Source organism: Elephas maximus, chromosome 1 (genome assembly GCF_024166365.1).
Source record: "Elephas maximus indicus isolate mEleMax1 chromosome 1, mEleMax1 primary haplotype, whole genome shotgun sequence".
Taxonomy (NCBI): Eukaryota; Metazoa; Chordata; class Mammalia; order Proboscidea; family Elephantidae; genus Elephas; species Elephas maximus.
Genome location: NC_064819.1, coordinates 79,047,954 through 79,064,036, shown reverse-complemented (window position 1 = coordinate 79,064,036; position 16,083 = coordinate 79,047,954). Strand labels below are relative to the sequence as shown.

The following is a 16,083-nucleotide window of genomic DNA, read 5'->3' as shown; positions in this document are numbered from 1 at the left end:
GTAGAATTTACATTGAATTGAGAAAAAAAAGTAGAAAATATTTGACAGAGCAGATTTAAACCCAGATAGTATATTGTGATAGATTCACATGTGAGCTTTCGAGAACAAAAACAATTAGACAGTAGCATCAATTAAAAGGGAAAGGATAAATTTCTGGATGTAATTAATCAGTTAAAATTAGTAACCACCCCAAGCTATTATTGATAGCTTACTATCTACAAAAAACCAAACCCACTGCCGTCGAGTCAATTCTGACTCATGAGTATGAGTACTATCTACAAGGGATTATAATAGCCTAACTGGCGAAACTGCTATGCGCTCAGCTGCTAACTGAAAAGTTGGAGATTTGAATCCACCCAGTGGCTCTGTGGAAGAAAGACCTGGCAATCTGCTTCCATAAAGCAGATTACAGCCAAGAAAACCCTATGGGGCATTTCTACTCTGTTACATGGGGTCACTATGAGTCGAAATTGACACAATGGCACCCAACAACGACAACAGCAATACCCTGAGTGATGCTAATACTTTGAGTGGTGCTGAGAGGAATTGGAAAAATAAATGGGTCTACCATCAAGAAACTCACAATATGATAGGAGACATACGAAACACATAAAATATTAACAAGAAAACTGTAATTCCAGTGTATAAAAATTCTATGTGCTGAAAGGAGTGGCAGAGCATTTTTAAATTGAGGAGTTCCAGACAATTTTATAAATATGTTGTATTTGGGCTGAAGCATGGAAAAAATTTGGACAGGAGGTTTGTGTGGAGCAATGGGGAGGGGGGGTGTCATGGTATTAATAAAGAAAAATGAGTCAGTTGTTAAATGGTGAGCATTCTCTTGTAGGATCTATAACATACTCAGCATGCTTGTAGTATTGCACAGGTAGATGAAGGAAATAAGCCTGGAGCTCATTATTGTTGTTGTTAGCTGCTATCCTGTAGGTCTCTGACTCATGGAGACTACATACACAACAAAATTGGACTGTTGTGATCCATTGGCTGATTTTTTGAGAAGTAGATTGCCAGGCCTTCTTCCTAGTTCACCTTAGTCTGGACACTCCACTGAAACCTCTTCAGAATCATAGCAACACACAAGCCTCCACTGACAGACAGGTGGTGGCTGTGCTCGAGGTGCATTGGCCTGGAATCCAACCCGGGTCTCCTACATGAGGAAGGAAAGAATTCTAACACTGAGCTACCACTGTACCCTGGGGCTGATTATTACCAAACCAAACCCATTGCCATGGAGTCAATTCCGACTCCTAGCGACCCTATAGAACAGAGTAGAACCTCCCAATAGAGTTTCCAAGGAGTGGCTGGTGGATTCAAACTGCTGACCTTTTGGTTAGCAGTCTGAGCTCTTAACAACTATACCACCAGGGCTGTGCACTATACAGTCTTATAGCAAAGGCAGTGTTATTCAGTGGATGATGCGAGAGGTTCAGGCATCATACAAAACACTTTTGAAACCCACTTATTTTCTGTGTGACCTGGGCAAAATTACATAGGCTCTATAAGCAATATTTTCACCATTTAAAAAATCTGGATAAAAATACCTACACCCTTTTATTAAGAGGTTTAAGGCTATATGTACTTAGTTTTATAACATAAATAAGGTATATAATTCAGTTCGTAGGGAAAAATTGTGCTTTGCTGGAAAATTATACATTGTCTATACTCTGGAGAACACCCCTCCAGGTTTTCTGTCTTTAATTCTGTGGCAAACATTTTACAACTTTGTAAATTATAGATAATTTAGAGCAATGCAAAATAATTCTTGTCTATGAAATGTAAATTCTGTCCTGTCAGAGAGAAGTTAAATTTATTTCAAAATTTGAACATTGATTTCAAGATTCCTTTACTCCATATAAATTTGTGCTTTCTTGACTTTTTTTTTTTTAATGCTTATAACATTCTCTCACTGAGTTCAAGAAAACCTTTAACACATGTTCATTTTATAACTATATGAGAGTCATTATTTTACCTTTCTTTTGGGACTTAAGTCTTTTAGTAAATATTATTTCGCTAAGATCCATCCATATTATATGTAGTTACGGTTGATTAACGTTGACTTTGAATGTAATTCCTTTGTTTAAATACACTTCAGCCTATTTATTCATATTAAAAAAAAATCCAAGAGTGTTTGATACATTGGTTGGATTTATTATAAGCACAAAATGAATGGTAGTGTTTAGAAAAAGTATTTTGCTTAGGATTTTCATAACTTATTGTACATATCCTGTTCATTGCTGCCACCCCAAAACTTTCTTCAGTGCCCCCTTCACTTCCTTATTTCTTAACGTGTAGATGAGCGGATTCAACATGGGAGTCACCAGGTTGTAGAAGAGGGTGAGAAACTTGCCTTGGTCTTGGGAGGAGCTGTTTCCTGGCTGCATATACATATAGATGATGCTCCCATAGAACAGGGAGACCACCGTGAGGTGAGAGCTACAGGTATTGAAGGCCTTCTGTCGACCAGTCGCTGACTTGATCCTCAGCACTGCTGTAGCGATGTAGCCATAGGAGACAAGAATAAGAGTGAGGGGTAGCAGAACTATGAGAATGGCAAAGGTAAAGGCCAGCATTTCCACTGCCCGAGCATCCACACAAGCCATCTTGATCAGTGCTGGCATTTCGCAGAGGAAATGGTTAACTTGGCGCCGGCCACATCTGGAAACAGTCATTGTTAATGGGGACATAACAATGGCATTGACCAGGCCACTCCCCCAGGCCACAGCCACCAATCTTAAACACAGCTGGGGGTGCATAATGACCAGATAGTGCAGAGGTTTGCAGACTGCAGCATAGCGGTCATAGGCCATGATGGCCAAAAGAATGCACTCTGTTCCCCCAACAGACAGGAAAGAGAAAAGTTGGACAACACAGCCAGCATAACTGATAGTCTTATCAGGGCCCCAGAGGTTTACCAGCATCTGTGGAATGCAACTAGTACTGAAGCAAAGATCCAGAAAGGAAAGGTTTGCCAGAAAAAAGTACATTGGGGTATGAAGTCTGGGGTCTAATATACACACAAGGATGATGGTTGAATTTCCTAACACAGCCACTGAGTACAGAGTAAAATTTACTATGAAGAGGATCATCTCCAGCCTGGGGCGATCAGAGAAGCCCACCAAGATAAAGCCATGCTCTGAACTGTCATTGGATCTTTCCATTGCCTTCCTTTCACATCATCTGTATAGCTGGAAGAACGAAATGAAGAATTTTTAATCTATATTTTTGGAAAACCATTGAATATCAAGATTTTTAAGAAACATATAAGGCATCAGGTCCAACAACTCATCCAATATTGCAATACCTTCTTCTCCAGCTATATAAACTGTTCATAATTTGTTCGAATACCCCAGTACTTCTTAGTGCAAACTATTTCACTCTTGGAAAATTTGACTTTAAATGTCCATCTTCTATTAAGTAGAAACTTTCTCCCCATGATTCGTAAGACAAAATATTTTAGCTTAATTAAATACACATCCCATCTAACCCCTCTTCAGCTGACAGACATTAATATATTTAAAGGCAGTTACCACAACTCAAGTAAATTTTCTTTAGGCCATGGCGTTCAATCTCCTTTAACTATTCTTCATATACCCTCAGGCCCTCAACGTTGACAATGACTTTCTGAAAATGTGACAACTAGAGTTCAGTACTCCAGATGTGATTTGAAAAACACCAAGTACAGGGAAATTACTGCCTACCATGAGCAGGACTATTATAATCTTATTAATATGGCATAAGCATGCATTTACTTCATATTGTCAATGTTATTTTTATTATTTTAGGATATAATTGCATTTACTAAATATCCCAATTTTTTTATCCCAGGAAATGTTGTCAACTCAAATCTCTACCATTCATTTCTTTGTAAGTAATAGAATTCTTCAATCTAGATTGCCAGGGTCAGGTAGAATATTCTGTCTAGCAATAAAATGACAACATTGAATATATTTTGTCTTTTGTTTGTCTTCTAGAAACATCAAAGCAATGTAATTAGCTTGCAGAAGAGAGGCATATGGCAATAGGGATGAATGGAGGGAAAGAAAAGCAAAATGTGGTAAATAAAGAGTAATGTTAAAAAAGAATATAACAAAGATTGACACTAATATGGCTAAGAAGAATGAAAAGAGCTGGTTTCATTAAAAATGACTCATGATTGGCATAAATGATACTAAGATAATAATGAAATAACAGAGAAAGGGAGACAGAATGAAAATAGCAGAACAACAGGTACAGAAACACCTCAAACCCTTGGCCAAGTTGGTTCCTGGATTATGTAAGAATAAATAACAAGATTAAAATTGTTAAATGGATGTTACAAAATACCTAGATTTCTAAACGATCTACAGAATTCAGGACTTCTCATAATAATAGTATATTCATCTGGCTATCTGGGAAAAAATAAAGGCAGAGCAGGACTTAAATTTTAGTCACAAAAATTTTCAATTCTCAAATAAAAAATTTTTTAAAATCTTTGATGAAAACTTCTCGATTTTTAAGGTCTTGTAGTACATTCATTTTCCATACCCAAATACACTATACCAAAATAAAAGGAAGTAAATTTTCTTCACTGTCTCTAGTCATTTAGGCTTACCTGGTTTTGACTTTCATATGGGAAATAAGGGAGAATATATTTTGATGTTTTTCTTCTGCTTTAGATCTGTTATTTCAGATTTTGTGGAAAATGTGCAGTTAATATGAGTAGAAAGTAACAATAAGGTGATATGAGGCTAAAGAACCAGAAATGAAATAGAAGTGATTAGAAAGATCTCAACTTGTCAAGAAACAGGCTGGCAATCAAGCCTGGAACTCTCTTCTATGCATAATCTTCCTGAAGATAAAAGGGTTGTAAAAGCCATGTGACTTCACTGTGCTATATAATTAGGTCAAGGTGATAGAGTAAGGGTATAGCACTACCTCAGAGAAAGGGTAAAATGGAGCAATTGCCATAGGGTAGTTAAATTATGGACAGAAGAGGCAATTATAATAGAAAATAGCATTAGCATCCCTCTTCTGCCTGTCTGCCATCTGGGCCATTACCAAGCCTTCAGGAGGCTTCGGGAGCTACTAACCAAAGCCTCAAAGCAAGGACTTCCTGCTTTTTTATAGTCCCAGATGGAAAAAAAAAAAAACAGAGGACTAATTTCTTAGCATTAAGGATAGCACCTGGAACTTGGCATAACATGATTTTCTTATTTATATCACAGGGACTGCATACTCCTTTGGGTAATTAACTGGCACTGTAGAAGATAATACAGCCATATACTCTTAGGGGAAATCAAAGAATAACATCAGATGTTTGGGATTCAGAACTCTTGGGTTCTTTTCTTGGTTTCTGGCTGGAGCCACAGTTTTGTCCTCAAGTTCTGACCTTTTATTCTTATGATAAAATATTCCTGTGTTTGGTGAGCAAAAAGGTCAAATTTGGCAATGGAATGCAAATATAAACAGCTTTTCAACATCCTTTCATCCTTGAATTAAAATGAGATTTAGTTGACTTAATAAAGAAGAAATTTAAAGTCTAATCTTTTCTGTTTTAATAGAATTTTCTAAAGGATAATCCAAAACAGTATGTTATTTTTGTCTTTTCCACTTGATTCGTAGCTTTCATTTTCAGATTGGATTGGTAAAGTTACTGGAATATAGTAAATATTAAGTAAATACGTGGAATTTGATTGACTGATACTCTAAATTATACTCAAACTAAAACTGAAACTACACTGATTACCCTTTGGAGAAGGTAAAATTGGCCTCCAAGCATCTACAAAATGATAACAGCATCTTACTGAAGCTCAGTGAAATTAGAACTAGAGAGATTCCTCTAAGGGTGACTTATAACCTATGAATAAATACTAATCATACTCATTGATGTGAGACATTAAAGCTTACAGCATGTTTTAGTTGAATGAATGTCATTTGAGATCCATGAATGGCCCTAAAAAAAACTCATTTCAGAAGCAGAACATGTAGACAAATGCATAACGTATCTGGGTTTATATTATTTCATACCTGTTGCTGTGGAGTCCATTCCGACTCATGGAGTAGAACTGCCCCCTAGGGTTTCCAAGGAGCAGCTGGTGGACTCGAACTGCTGACCTTTTGGTTAGCAGCTGCAGCTTTTAACCACTATGCCACCAGGGCTCCATATCATTTTATGGTTGTTATCAAAATAAGAATCAAATAAAACAGAATATAGAACTCAAGTATGATGGCCGGTGAATACATTGCAGTGGTTCAGTAAGTTTCCAGGTAAATCCTACTAATAATGGTTTTTGAAAATAGAAAAAAATATATTTACAACACATATTTAGACCAAATGGCAAATATTTTTAGTGATCAAAGAGCCTTTTCCAACAAATAAGCTTTTTCAAATAAATAAGGCTTACACTTATCTGGATAAGACAAATGGGCTAAGGATAATGAGATAAAATTTACTGAAATAGTAGTACCTATGGCTCCAAAATACATGAAAAGTTTTTGACTTAACTTATAATCAAATAAATACAAATTAAAACAAAAATGAGATGTTATTTTTTCTCTACTAATACTGGTAAATATTTTTAAGTTTGGTTACACGTAAAGTCTGAGGATACCAGGAAACAGACACTCATACACTGTGTGTACGAATGTAAATCAGTTTGAAATTTTTGGAGGATTGTTGTTGTTGTTGCTAGGTGCTGTCAAGTTGGTTCCAACTCCTAGGGACCTTATGTACAACAGAACAAAACACTGCCTGGTTCTGTGCCACCCTCACAATCTTTGTTATTCTTGAGCCCATTGGCACACCCTCTGTGTCAGTCCATCTTATTGAGGGTCTTCCTCTTTTTTGCTGACCCTGTACTCTGCCAAGCATGATGTCCTTCTCCAGGGACTGGTCCTACTGATAACATGTCCAAAGTATGTGAGATGAAGTCTCACCACCCTTGCTTCTAAGGAGCAATCTGGCTGTACTTATTCTAAGACAGATTTGTTCGTTCTTCTGGCAGTCCATGGTATATTCAATATTCTTCACCAACACCATAATTCAAAGGCGGCAATTCTTCAGTCTTTCTTATTCTTTGTCCAGCTTTCACATGCATATAAGGAGACTGAAAACACCATGGCTTGGCTCAGGCGCATCTTAGTCCTTAAAGTGACATCTTTGCTTTGCAACACTTTAAATAGGTCTTTTGCAGCAGATTTGCCTGACGCAGTATGTCATTTGATTTCTTGATTGCTGCTTCCATGAGCACTGATTGTGGATCTAAGTAAAATGTAATCCTTGACAACTTTAATCTTTTCTCCATTTATCGTTATGTTGCTTATTAGTTCATTTGTGAGAATTTTGTTTTCTTTATGTTGAGGTATAATCCATACTGAAGACTGGTCTTTGATCTTCATGATGAAGTGCTTCTATCCTCTTCAGTTTCAGCAGACAAGGTTATGTCATCTGCATAATGCAGGTTGTTAATGAGTCTTCCTCCAAATCCTGATGGCCCGTTCTTCTTTGTATAGTCCAGTTTCTTGGATTATTTGCTCAGCATGCAGACTGAAAGGATAAACATGGTGAAAGGATACAACCCTGACACACACCTTTTCTGATTTTAAACCATTCAGTATCCCCTTGTTCTGTTCCAACAACTGGTTCTTAGTCTAAGTACAGGTTCCTCATGAGCACAATTAAGCATTCTGGAATTCCCGTTCTTCCCAATGTTATCCGTAATTTTGTATGATCCACACAATAAAAGCCTTTGCATAGTCAATAAAACACTGGTAAACATCTTTCTGTTATGCTCTGCGCTCAGCCACGATCCATTCGACATCAGTAATGTTATCCCTCATCCCACATCCTCTTCTGAATCTGGCTTGAATTTCTGGCAGTTCCCTGTTGATATATTGTTAAAACCGTCTTCGGATGATCTTCAGCAAAATTTTACTTGTATTGATATTAATGATATTATTTGATAATTTCCACATTCTGTTGGATCACCTTTCTTTGGACTGGGTACAAATATGAATCTCTTCCAGTCTGTTGGCCAGGTAGCTGTCTTCTAAATTTCTTGGCATAGATGAGTGAGCACTTCCAGTGTTGCATCCATTTGCTGAAACATCTCAATTGACATTCTGTCAATTCTTGGAGCCTTGTTTTTTGCCAATGCCTTCAGAGCAGCTTGGACCTCTTCCTTCAGTACCATCAGTTCTTGATCATATACTACTTCCTGAAATGGTTGAATTTCAACCAATTCTTTTTGGTACAGTGACTCAGTGTATTCCTTCCATCGTCTTCTGATGCTTCCTGTGTTGTTTAATATTTTCCCTGTAGAATCCTTCAATATTCCAACTCGAGGTTTGAATTTTTTCTTCAGCTCTTACAGTTTGAGAAATGCTGAGTGTGTTCTTCTCTTTTGGATTTCTAACTCCAGGCCTTTGCATATTTCATTATAATACTTTACTTTGTCTTCTCAAGCAGCCCTTTGAAATCTTCTGTTCAGAATTTTACTTCATTTCTTCCTTTTGCTTTGGCTACTCTACGTTCGAGAGCAACTCTCAGAGTCTCTTCTGCCATCTATTTTTGTCTTTCTTTCTTGTCTTTTTAATGACCTCTTGCTTTCTTCATGTATGACGTCCTTGATGTCATTCCACCACTGGTTTGATTTTTGCTCTTTAGTGTTCAATGCATCAAATCTATTCTTGAGATGGTCTCTAAATTCAGGCGGGATATACTTGAGGTCATACTTTGGCTCTTGTGGATTTGTTCTAAATTTCTTCAACTTCATCTTGAATTTGCATATGAGCAATTGATGGCCTGTTCCACAGTTGCTCCCTGGCCTTGTTCTGACTGATTATATTGAGCTTTTCCATCATCTCTTTCCACAGGTGTAGTTGATATGAATCCTGTGTACTCCACCTGGCAAGGTCCAAGTGTATAGTCGCAGTTTATGTTTCTGAAAAAAGGTATTTGCAATGAAGAAATTGTTGGTCTTGCAGAAGTCTATCATGTGATCTCGGGCATTATTTCTATCACCTAGGCCATGTTTTCCAACTACCAATCCTTCTTCTTTGTTTCCAGCTTTTGCATTCTGATCGCCAGTGATTATCAATGCATCTTGATTAAATGTTCGATCAATTTCAGACTGCAGAAGTTAGTAAAAAAGAAAGTTGGAGTATGGTTTTACCAAATGTTTGGAAATTTGGTAAATACACAAATCTTTGATTCATGAATTCCACTTCTAAGAATTGATCATTAGAAGTACTTGCATAAGTACATGAAGATATTTGCACAGTAATAAAATGAATAAACATGATCCCATAAAAAACAGTGTGGCCTCCTTACTCTTTTAACTCAGTACTGAAGTCACTCCTTAGGTTCACCCTTCAGCCAAAGGTTAGACAGGCCTGTAAAACAAAACCAGACTAAATGGGCACACCAGCGATGAGGCAAGGACAAGAAAGCAGGAGGGGACAGAAGAGCTGATTATGGGGAACCCAAGATCGAGAAGGGGAGAGTGTTGCCACATTGTGGGTTTCGCAACCAATGTCACAAAATAATAAGTGTATTGATTTTTTAGTGAGAAACTAATTTGCTCCATAAACTTTCATCTAAAGCACAATTAGAAGAAGAAGAATGTGTGTATTGATATGGATTAAAACCAAAATACATATTAAACTTTGAAAAATAATGTTTTGAATTTTCAGATATAGTGCACTGGAATTTGGAAGAAGTAGATTATGTATTGCTCTTTTAACATTTATTTAAGAGCTAAATAAAATTTCAGGAGCAAATAAAAATAATTCCACTCGTTTTTAATATTTGGGTTTGGCCCCAGAAAAATCTTAACCTCACAAAGAATACATACCTTTACGAGTCATGCATAAAGCATAAAACTTATTATAATCAATTACATGCATACTTTATAGAGCCCAGGATTTTGTCTTTGGCTGAGATACAGGACCACATTGATCCAGAACTCTGTCTGCCCAGTTTTCTGATCCCATGTTAATTCACATAATTAATTCATTGCTTCATTATTTCTACATAACAACCAGAGATTTGATAGGAAACAAATAGTTTTGCCTCTTCCACAGATTGACATTTAGGTAGAGATAACAATTGCTATGCAGAGTCAAAAAATCATTTGTAGTGCTGAGACCAGATCACAATTTCATTGATAAAATCTGGGTGGTTTCCACTAGATATTTGCATGCTCCCTCTAAATGAAACTGCTTGGATTCTGTGTGCTCAAATGCAACCTGTAAATTCAACACTACCAAAACTATTTTTACACGAACTATGAGTTTTTAACAAGTTAACTTATTTTTCTTCTTACCATTTTTCAAAGTAATGATGTGAATAAATTTGGAACAAGACTAGATATAACAGTACATTATTTTCTACCTTTAAATATTTTGCAATTCTTTATATGAGCATAAAACTAATTAATCTAAACAACTAAGAAGAAAGTTCAGGGCTTTGAGTCACTTATTTCTTCCTGTTTTCCCTGTTTTCTAAGTGAAAAGAAATTTAGAGTGTCCATTAATTCATTGAATGATTGATTTATTTACTCTGATAGATTTACTTATTGACTCTGAAGAGGATGAGAAAGGAAAAAATGGAATTGTATGTTGGAAATACGGAAGAATGAGAAATGTAAAATCCATTGATAAAAGCAGGTTTTCTTAGGTCATCTCTTCTTTCAGGTAAAATTGAAATATGTCTAGATTTGCTCACATGGTTCTCTCTAGAAAACTGTGGAAAATCTTAAGGAATTCTGGGTGATGAGATCAGTGTGTAATATTTAAAAATAGGGAAGGAGGAAGTGTGATTTTAAGGAGGGAATGTAACTTCTGCAGTTCTTTATAGAAGTTGGAAGGAAGAACACAACCCTAGAGACCTCATTATAATCGTTGTTAGAATGAAGCTACTTGTTTTCTTAATGTCCACAGGGATCCAGCTCTTGGAAGAGAAGAACTGATTAGCATGTTGTCCCCATGCTGCATGCAACTATTAAGAAGTTTCAAATGAGTTTCATTATAATTCACAGAATGGAGTAATCTCTAGGGTTACCTGTTTTAGAGAAGAAACAGTCAGTTAGGGACTGATTACAGTTGAGAGCTAAAGTTAGTCAGCTCCTGTCACTGTTGTTTTCCTTTTGCTTTACAGTCGCTTCTTAGAGATACACAGCAAGCCCTGGGGACTTACCCAACATCAGTCTCACTCTCAAATCTCAAATTTTTCCATCATAACAGAAATAATTGTCTCTTCACTTCCCGGTGGCATTTTTTTGAGCAGGGATTTAGTGGGAATACCTATGAAAACTATTCTCTATCAGTGACTTTTTTTTTTTTAATGCTTACCCTTTAGCAATAATTCTTAGAAAAACTTCTCATGCAGAATTACTCTGGGAATGCAATAAACTTTTATTCATTAAACATACTTACAGGCACTGTGAAAGACCCTTGGTATGTAAATAAATGTTATGTATCTGCTCCTAAGAATCTCAAAACCCAGAGAAAGGTAAGAATGAGGCAGTTACTACACTGTATCAAAATTACCCATTCTGTTCAAGAAGGAGAAAAAGATAAACACTGGATTATTGATTCTATTGTATCTGTTAATAGCTCATTATTTTTCCACTCTAAGATCTTTTCACTTTCCATTAAGTGTTGTGTTCTCTGTTGTATTTCCAATGCTTAGTATAGTATTAGCACATAGCATTTGCTCAATGAAAATTTGTTTATTAGTTAATTGTACAATGATAATTTTCCAAAAAAAAAGCATAGTAATTTTTTTGTTATTAAAAAACTTCTTATTAAAAATGATTTGGAAGTGGGCAGCTGGATTTGTGTAGCTTGTTCAGATAGCAGTGGTAAACCCACACAAGTGGCTTGGAGCAAAGGTGCAAATCCTCAGTGGGCCTGCGGGTCAGGAAACTTGGCCAGGATTCTTAGCATGTGATCTTGAGTAGTTCACAGCCTCCCTCCGACCTCAGCTTTTCCATCTGTCAAATGGGGCTAGAGGCTGGATTAGAGCTGTCGTTTTCTTCTTCTTTTTTGCCAATTCAGCTTTTTACAGGTATATAATTCATTGACTATTACAGGTATATAATTCATAATCAGCTGAGCAATCCTACCCTTAATCAATGCAATATTTCTATCACCATGAATCCCCCTTTCCCCCTCCATCCTACTCCTGGTAACTGCTAATAAACTTTGTTCTCTGTACATTTGTCTGCTTTTGTTTTTTTATATAAGTGAGGTCATATAATATTTGTCTTTTTGTGATTGATTTATTTCACTCAGCATAATGTCTTCTAGTACCTTCCATATTGTGGCATGTATTAAAACTTCATTTCTCCTACTGGCTGAATAGTATTCCATTGTGTGTATGTACCACATTTTGTTTATCCATTCATCTGTTGATGGTATTTAGGTAATAGGTAATTTTTGATGGAGATTTTGAGAGCAAATTATTGGAATATTGACCTCTGTAGTGACAATAAAATGGCAGCTGTCTATACCTTATTTCTTCTACATGCATCTCCATTTACCATAAGTAATTATTTCTTGGCGTCCCTCAGTGGTGCAAATAATTAATGTGCTTGGCCGCTAACCAGAAGATTGGAAGTTCAAGTCCACCCAGAAGCACGTCAGAGGAAAGGCCTGGTGATCTACTTCCAAAAAACTAGCCATTGAAAACCCTATAGAGCACAGTTCTATTCTGACATGTATGGGATTACCATGAGTTGGAGTCAACTTGATAGCAACTGGCTTTTAAATTATTTCTTAGTTGATTGACCAGTATGTACATGTATTTTAATAACAAAGAAAAAGACCAAACATAAATAAGAGTGGAAACTGGTGATATATAGCAAAATTGAAGATTCATATATACTATATTCCAGAAATATCCCAAGTATAGAAAACTCTTGCACATATACTCAGGAGATAGATACAAGAATGCCGATAACAACTCCATTTGTAATATTATGAGAAGGGTCTAACTCATATAATTCCTTCAAATCCTTACTCATATCTCATCTTCTCAATAAAGCTTACCCTAGACATATTGTTTAATGTTGAAACTTCTCCCTCACACACCCAAAGCCTCCTTAACAAGCTCTAAATTATTTTACAGGTAATTATCACCTTCTTAACTATATTTTCAGTTATTTGTTTATTAAGTTTAATGTTTATTTTTTGTATCGCCTGCTAGAATGTAAGCTCCTTGAGGGCAGGGATTTTGTTTATTTTGTTTACTAATATCTCTCAAGTTCCAGAACAGTCCATACAATTTGGTAGGTACCGAATAAATATTTGCTAAATAACTTGAAAAAAACAAACAAGAGAGTGTGCAAGTTAACTAATAAATATTATTTCAATGTAAACTAAGTAGAATTTAAGATTATGAAGTTTATCAAAAGGAGAAAAAATAGAATAAGGCATTATACATACAAGCATGAAATTAAGAAGAGAGATATGGACTAAAGAGATGTACATTTGTGATCTCATCTATCAACTGACTTTTTCATTATCACTATCACCAACATCAATGTCATCATCGCCACTAGCGTTTTACATAAAGTTCCATGTCCTTGAACTTGCATACTTTATTCATTCTTACAGTCATTACATTTTAAAAAAATTACTGAGAACAAACTACTTATCAGGCATTGTTAGGATATGTGGATACATACAGTAGTTAAAAGACAAACATATTATCTGGCTCCATGGAGCTTATAGCACAGAAAGGAATAGAGGATAAATTTTGTCTTTTTATTCAGCCTAATTATATGATAATTAAGTATCCTAAATTAGTCAATATTTAAGCAATCTAAAGAAATTTCTGCTTACAGAACAATCTCTCAATGGTTATTTAGTATAATTTACAGCTGATCTCTCTGGGACAGATAGAGCATAGCCCTAAGTGTGTGGATTGCAGAATGAGTAATTTGGGGTGAAATGAGAGAAAAATATGGAGAGCAGACCATATATCTTTGTTGGTACCAGATGCCGGATACATGAGCATCAAGGGTTACTGAGGAGAACGCAAACCCTGAATCTCTCTCTCTATCTACATATATTTATACACATTACTAGTTTTGCTTCTTTTGAGAACCCAGCCAAAGACAGCCCCCACAGGGTTACCAAGGAGCAGCTTGGTGGATTTCAACTGCTGACCTTTTTGGTTAGCAGCCAAGCTCTTAACCACTACAGTACCAGGGCTCCAGGGAAGGAAACGGCAGGAAAATGCAAACTTAATATAGAAACCTTGATTGGATCCAAATGCTCAAATTATATTCCCTTTCAAAAAGAAGGAAAACTCAAGTATCATCACTGGCATATTGATCTACTGTGAAAACTGGGAAGAATCATAAGGTATTGAGGTAGTTTGAGTCATAAGAAAATGATTGGTCCTATTCAAGATGAGGAATGGAGCATACACTTTCTCTTTACTCGTGATATATGTCTCATATGAAGAAAAAAAAGGCCATATTTTTTAAAAATGACATGAATTTATCTGAACTGAAGAAAGATATGAATTATCAGATAGAAAGGGCCCAAAAAGTACTGATAAGAATAATGAAATCATTCCTTCACTCACTCACACACATGTACAACACACACACACACATTCTTTGCCATACTAACAAGATTATCGCTAAGCAAATAATCATTTCCTTTTCCCTTCTAATGTGGGTAGAGTACATTTCCCGCTCTGTTAAGACTGAACTTGACCATGTTACTTGCTTGGATCAATGGAATGCTAGCAGACATAATCCAAGAGGAGACCTTAAATGTGCTTGTGTAGTTTGGCTTTCCTTGTCCTCCAGTGATCTGTCATAACAGAAAACTCTAGACCTGTGAATGTGAGAAAATAATGGTTATATTAAGCTACTGAGTTTTGGGGTGGTTTGTTACACATTTTCATTGTGGCAGTAGCTGACTAATCTACAAATCGTGGTGAAATCTCAAAACATAAAGAATAAAGAGAAAATCTTCAAAGAAACATTCAAAAATGAAAAGATCACATAAAAAACCACTATACGTGTATACTGTAATTGAGCAATTAAATAAACAAATGGTGGATGGTGGGAGCCAGGTTTCTCACTGCTGGACTGGGAGGTTACTGATAAATAAGGGAAGGAGGGTAGAATGATCCATGTGGTGTTGAATTAGAGTTGGTAACATCAGTTTGAATTCATGTTTAACTTAATACGAATCAGATGGATACATATAGGGATATTTGTGTATATACCCAAGTTAATATGCACACATACAGATCCTTGCTCTGTAAGCTGAGAGGATGTAGAAACAACAGCACCCCAGTAGTAATGAACACCTAGCACCCAGATCTTCGTTTCTAATACTATTCTTTAATAAGAGGAATCAGGCTACTTGGAGAAATAGCCGATTCTAAGACTGGGGAGGGACATACACAAGATGAGATTAGAGCATCTCCTAGTTCCAGAAAGTAAGGAAATGCTTAAAAATAAATGATGGGGATATGTCAAACGGACAAGGAGCCAACAGAAGAGCTCCCAGTGGTCAAAGCTGAAGCAATTTGAACAACTAAATAAAGTAGTTTTGGACTATAGCCCAAAGTATGAAATAAATATCCATGAGTCCATACTGATATAAATGAATAAATAAATCAACTAGGGGGAAAAGACAAATCTCCCATGCCATGCAGAAGAATGTCAAATAATTTTTGTACTCCTGTTCATAAGGATGTGGAGCATAACTCCCCAATCATTCATTGTGGTCTATGCATAGTGACTTTCTTCTAAAGAGTACAGTACGTAAGTGGGAAAAATAGTAACTTAACAGAGGAGAAGCCTGACAAACACTACCTCAGCCATGTGATCAATATCAATATCAACAGTGATAAATCATGTTGATTAAAAAAAAATGTTGATAGTATGTATTTTTTATATGATGTGATGAGAATGGCATTTTACCTCTGTGGTCTTCCTCCCCAAAACACATAACCCCAGTGTAACCATGAGAAAAACATCAGATAATCCCAGTTGAGGGACATTCTACAAAATACTTGACCAAACCAAACCCATTGCCATCAAGTTGATTCTG

The 16,083-nt window shown here is 36.2% G+C and overlaps 1 protein-coding gene across 1 annotated transcript; it reads right to left on the bottom strand.

Annotated features, from left to right (window-relative positions):
• Positions 1-2,246: 2,246 nt before the first annotated feature.
• LOC126061203 (putative olfactory receptor 2W6) lies at positions 2,247-3,176 on the bottom strand. Its single transcript, XM_049857636.1, has one exon. It carries the CDS (start codon positions 3,174-3,176, stop codon positions 2,247-2,249), a length of 930 nt encoding a protein of 309 aa, XP_049713593.1.
• Positions 3,177-16,083: the final 12,907 nt, after the last annotated feature.

Coding starts and splice junctions, on each gene's coding strand:
- LOC126061203 (XM_049857636.1), bottom strand. CDS start 3,176: ATGGAAAGATCCAATGACAGTTCAGAGCATGGCTTTATCTTGGTGGGC.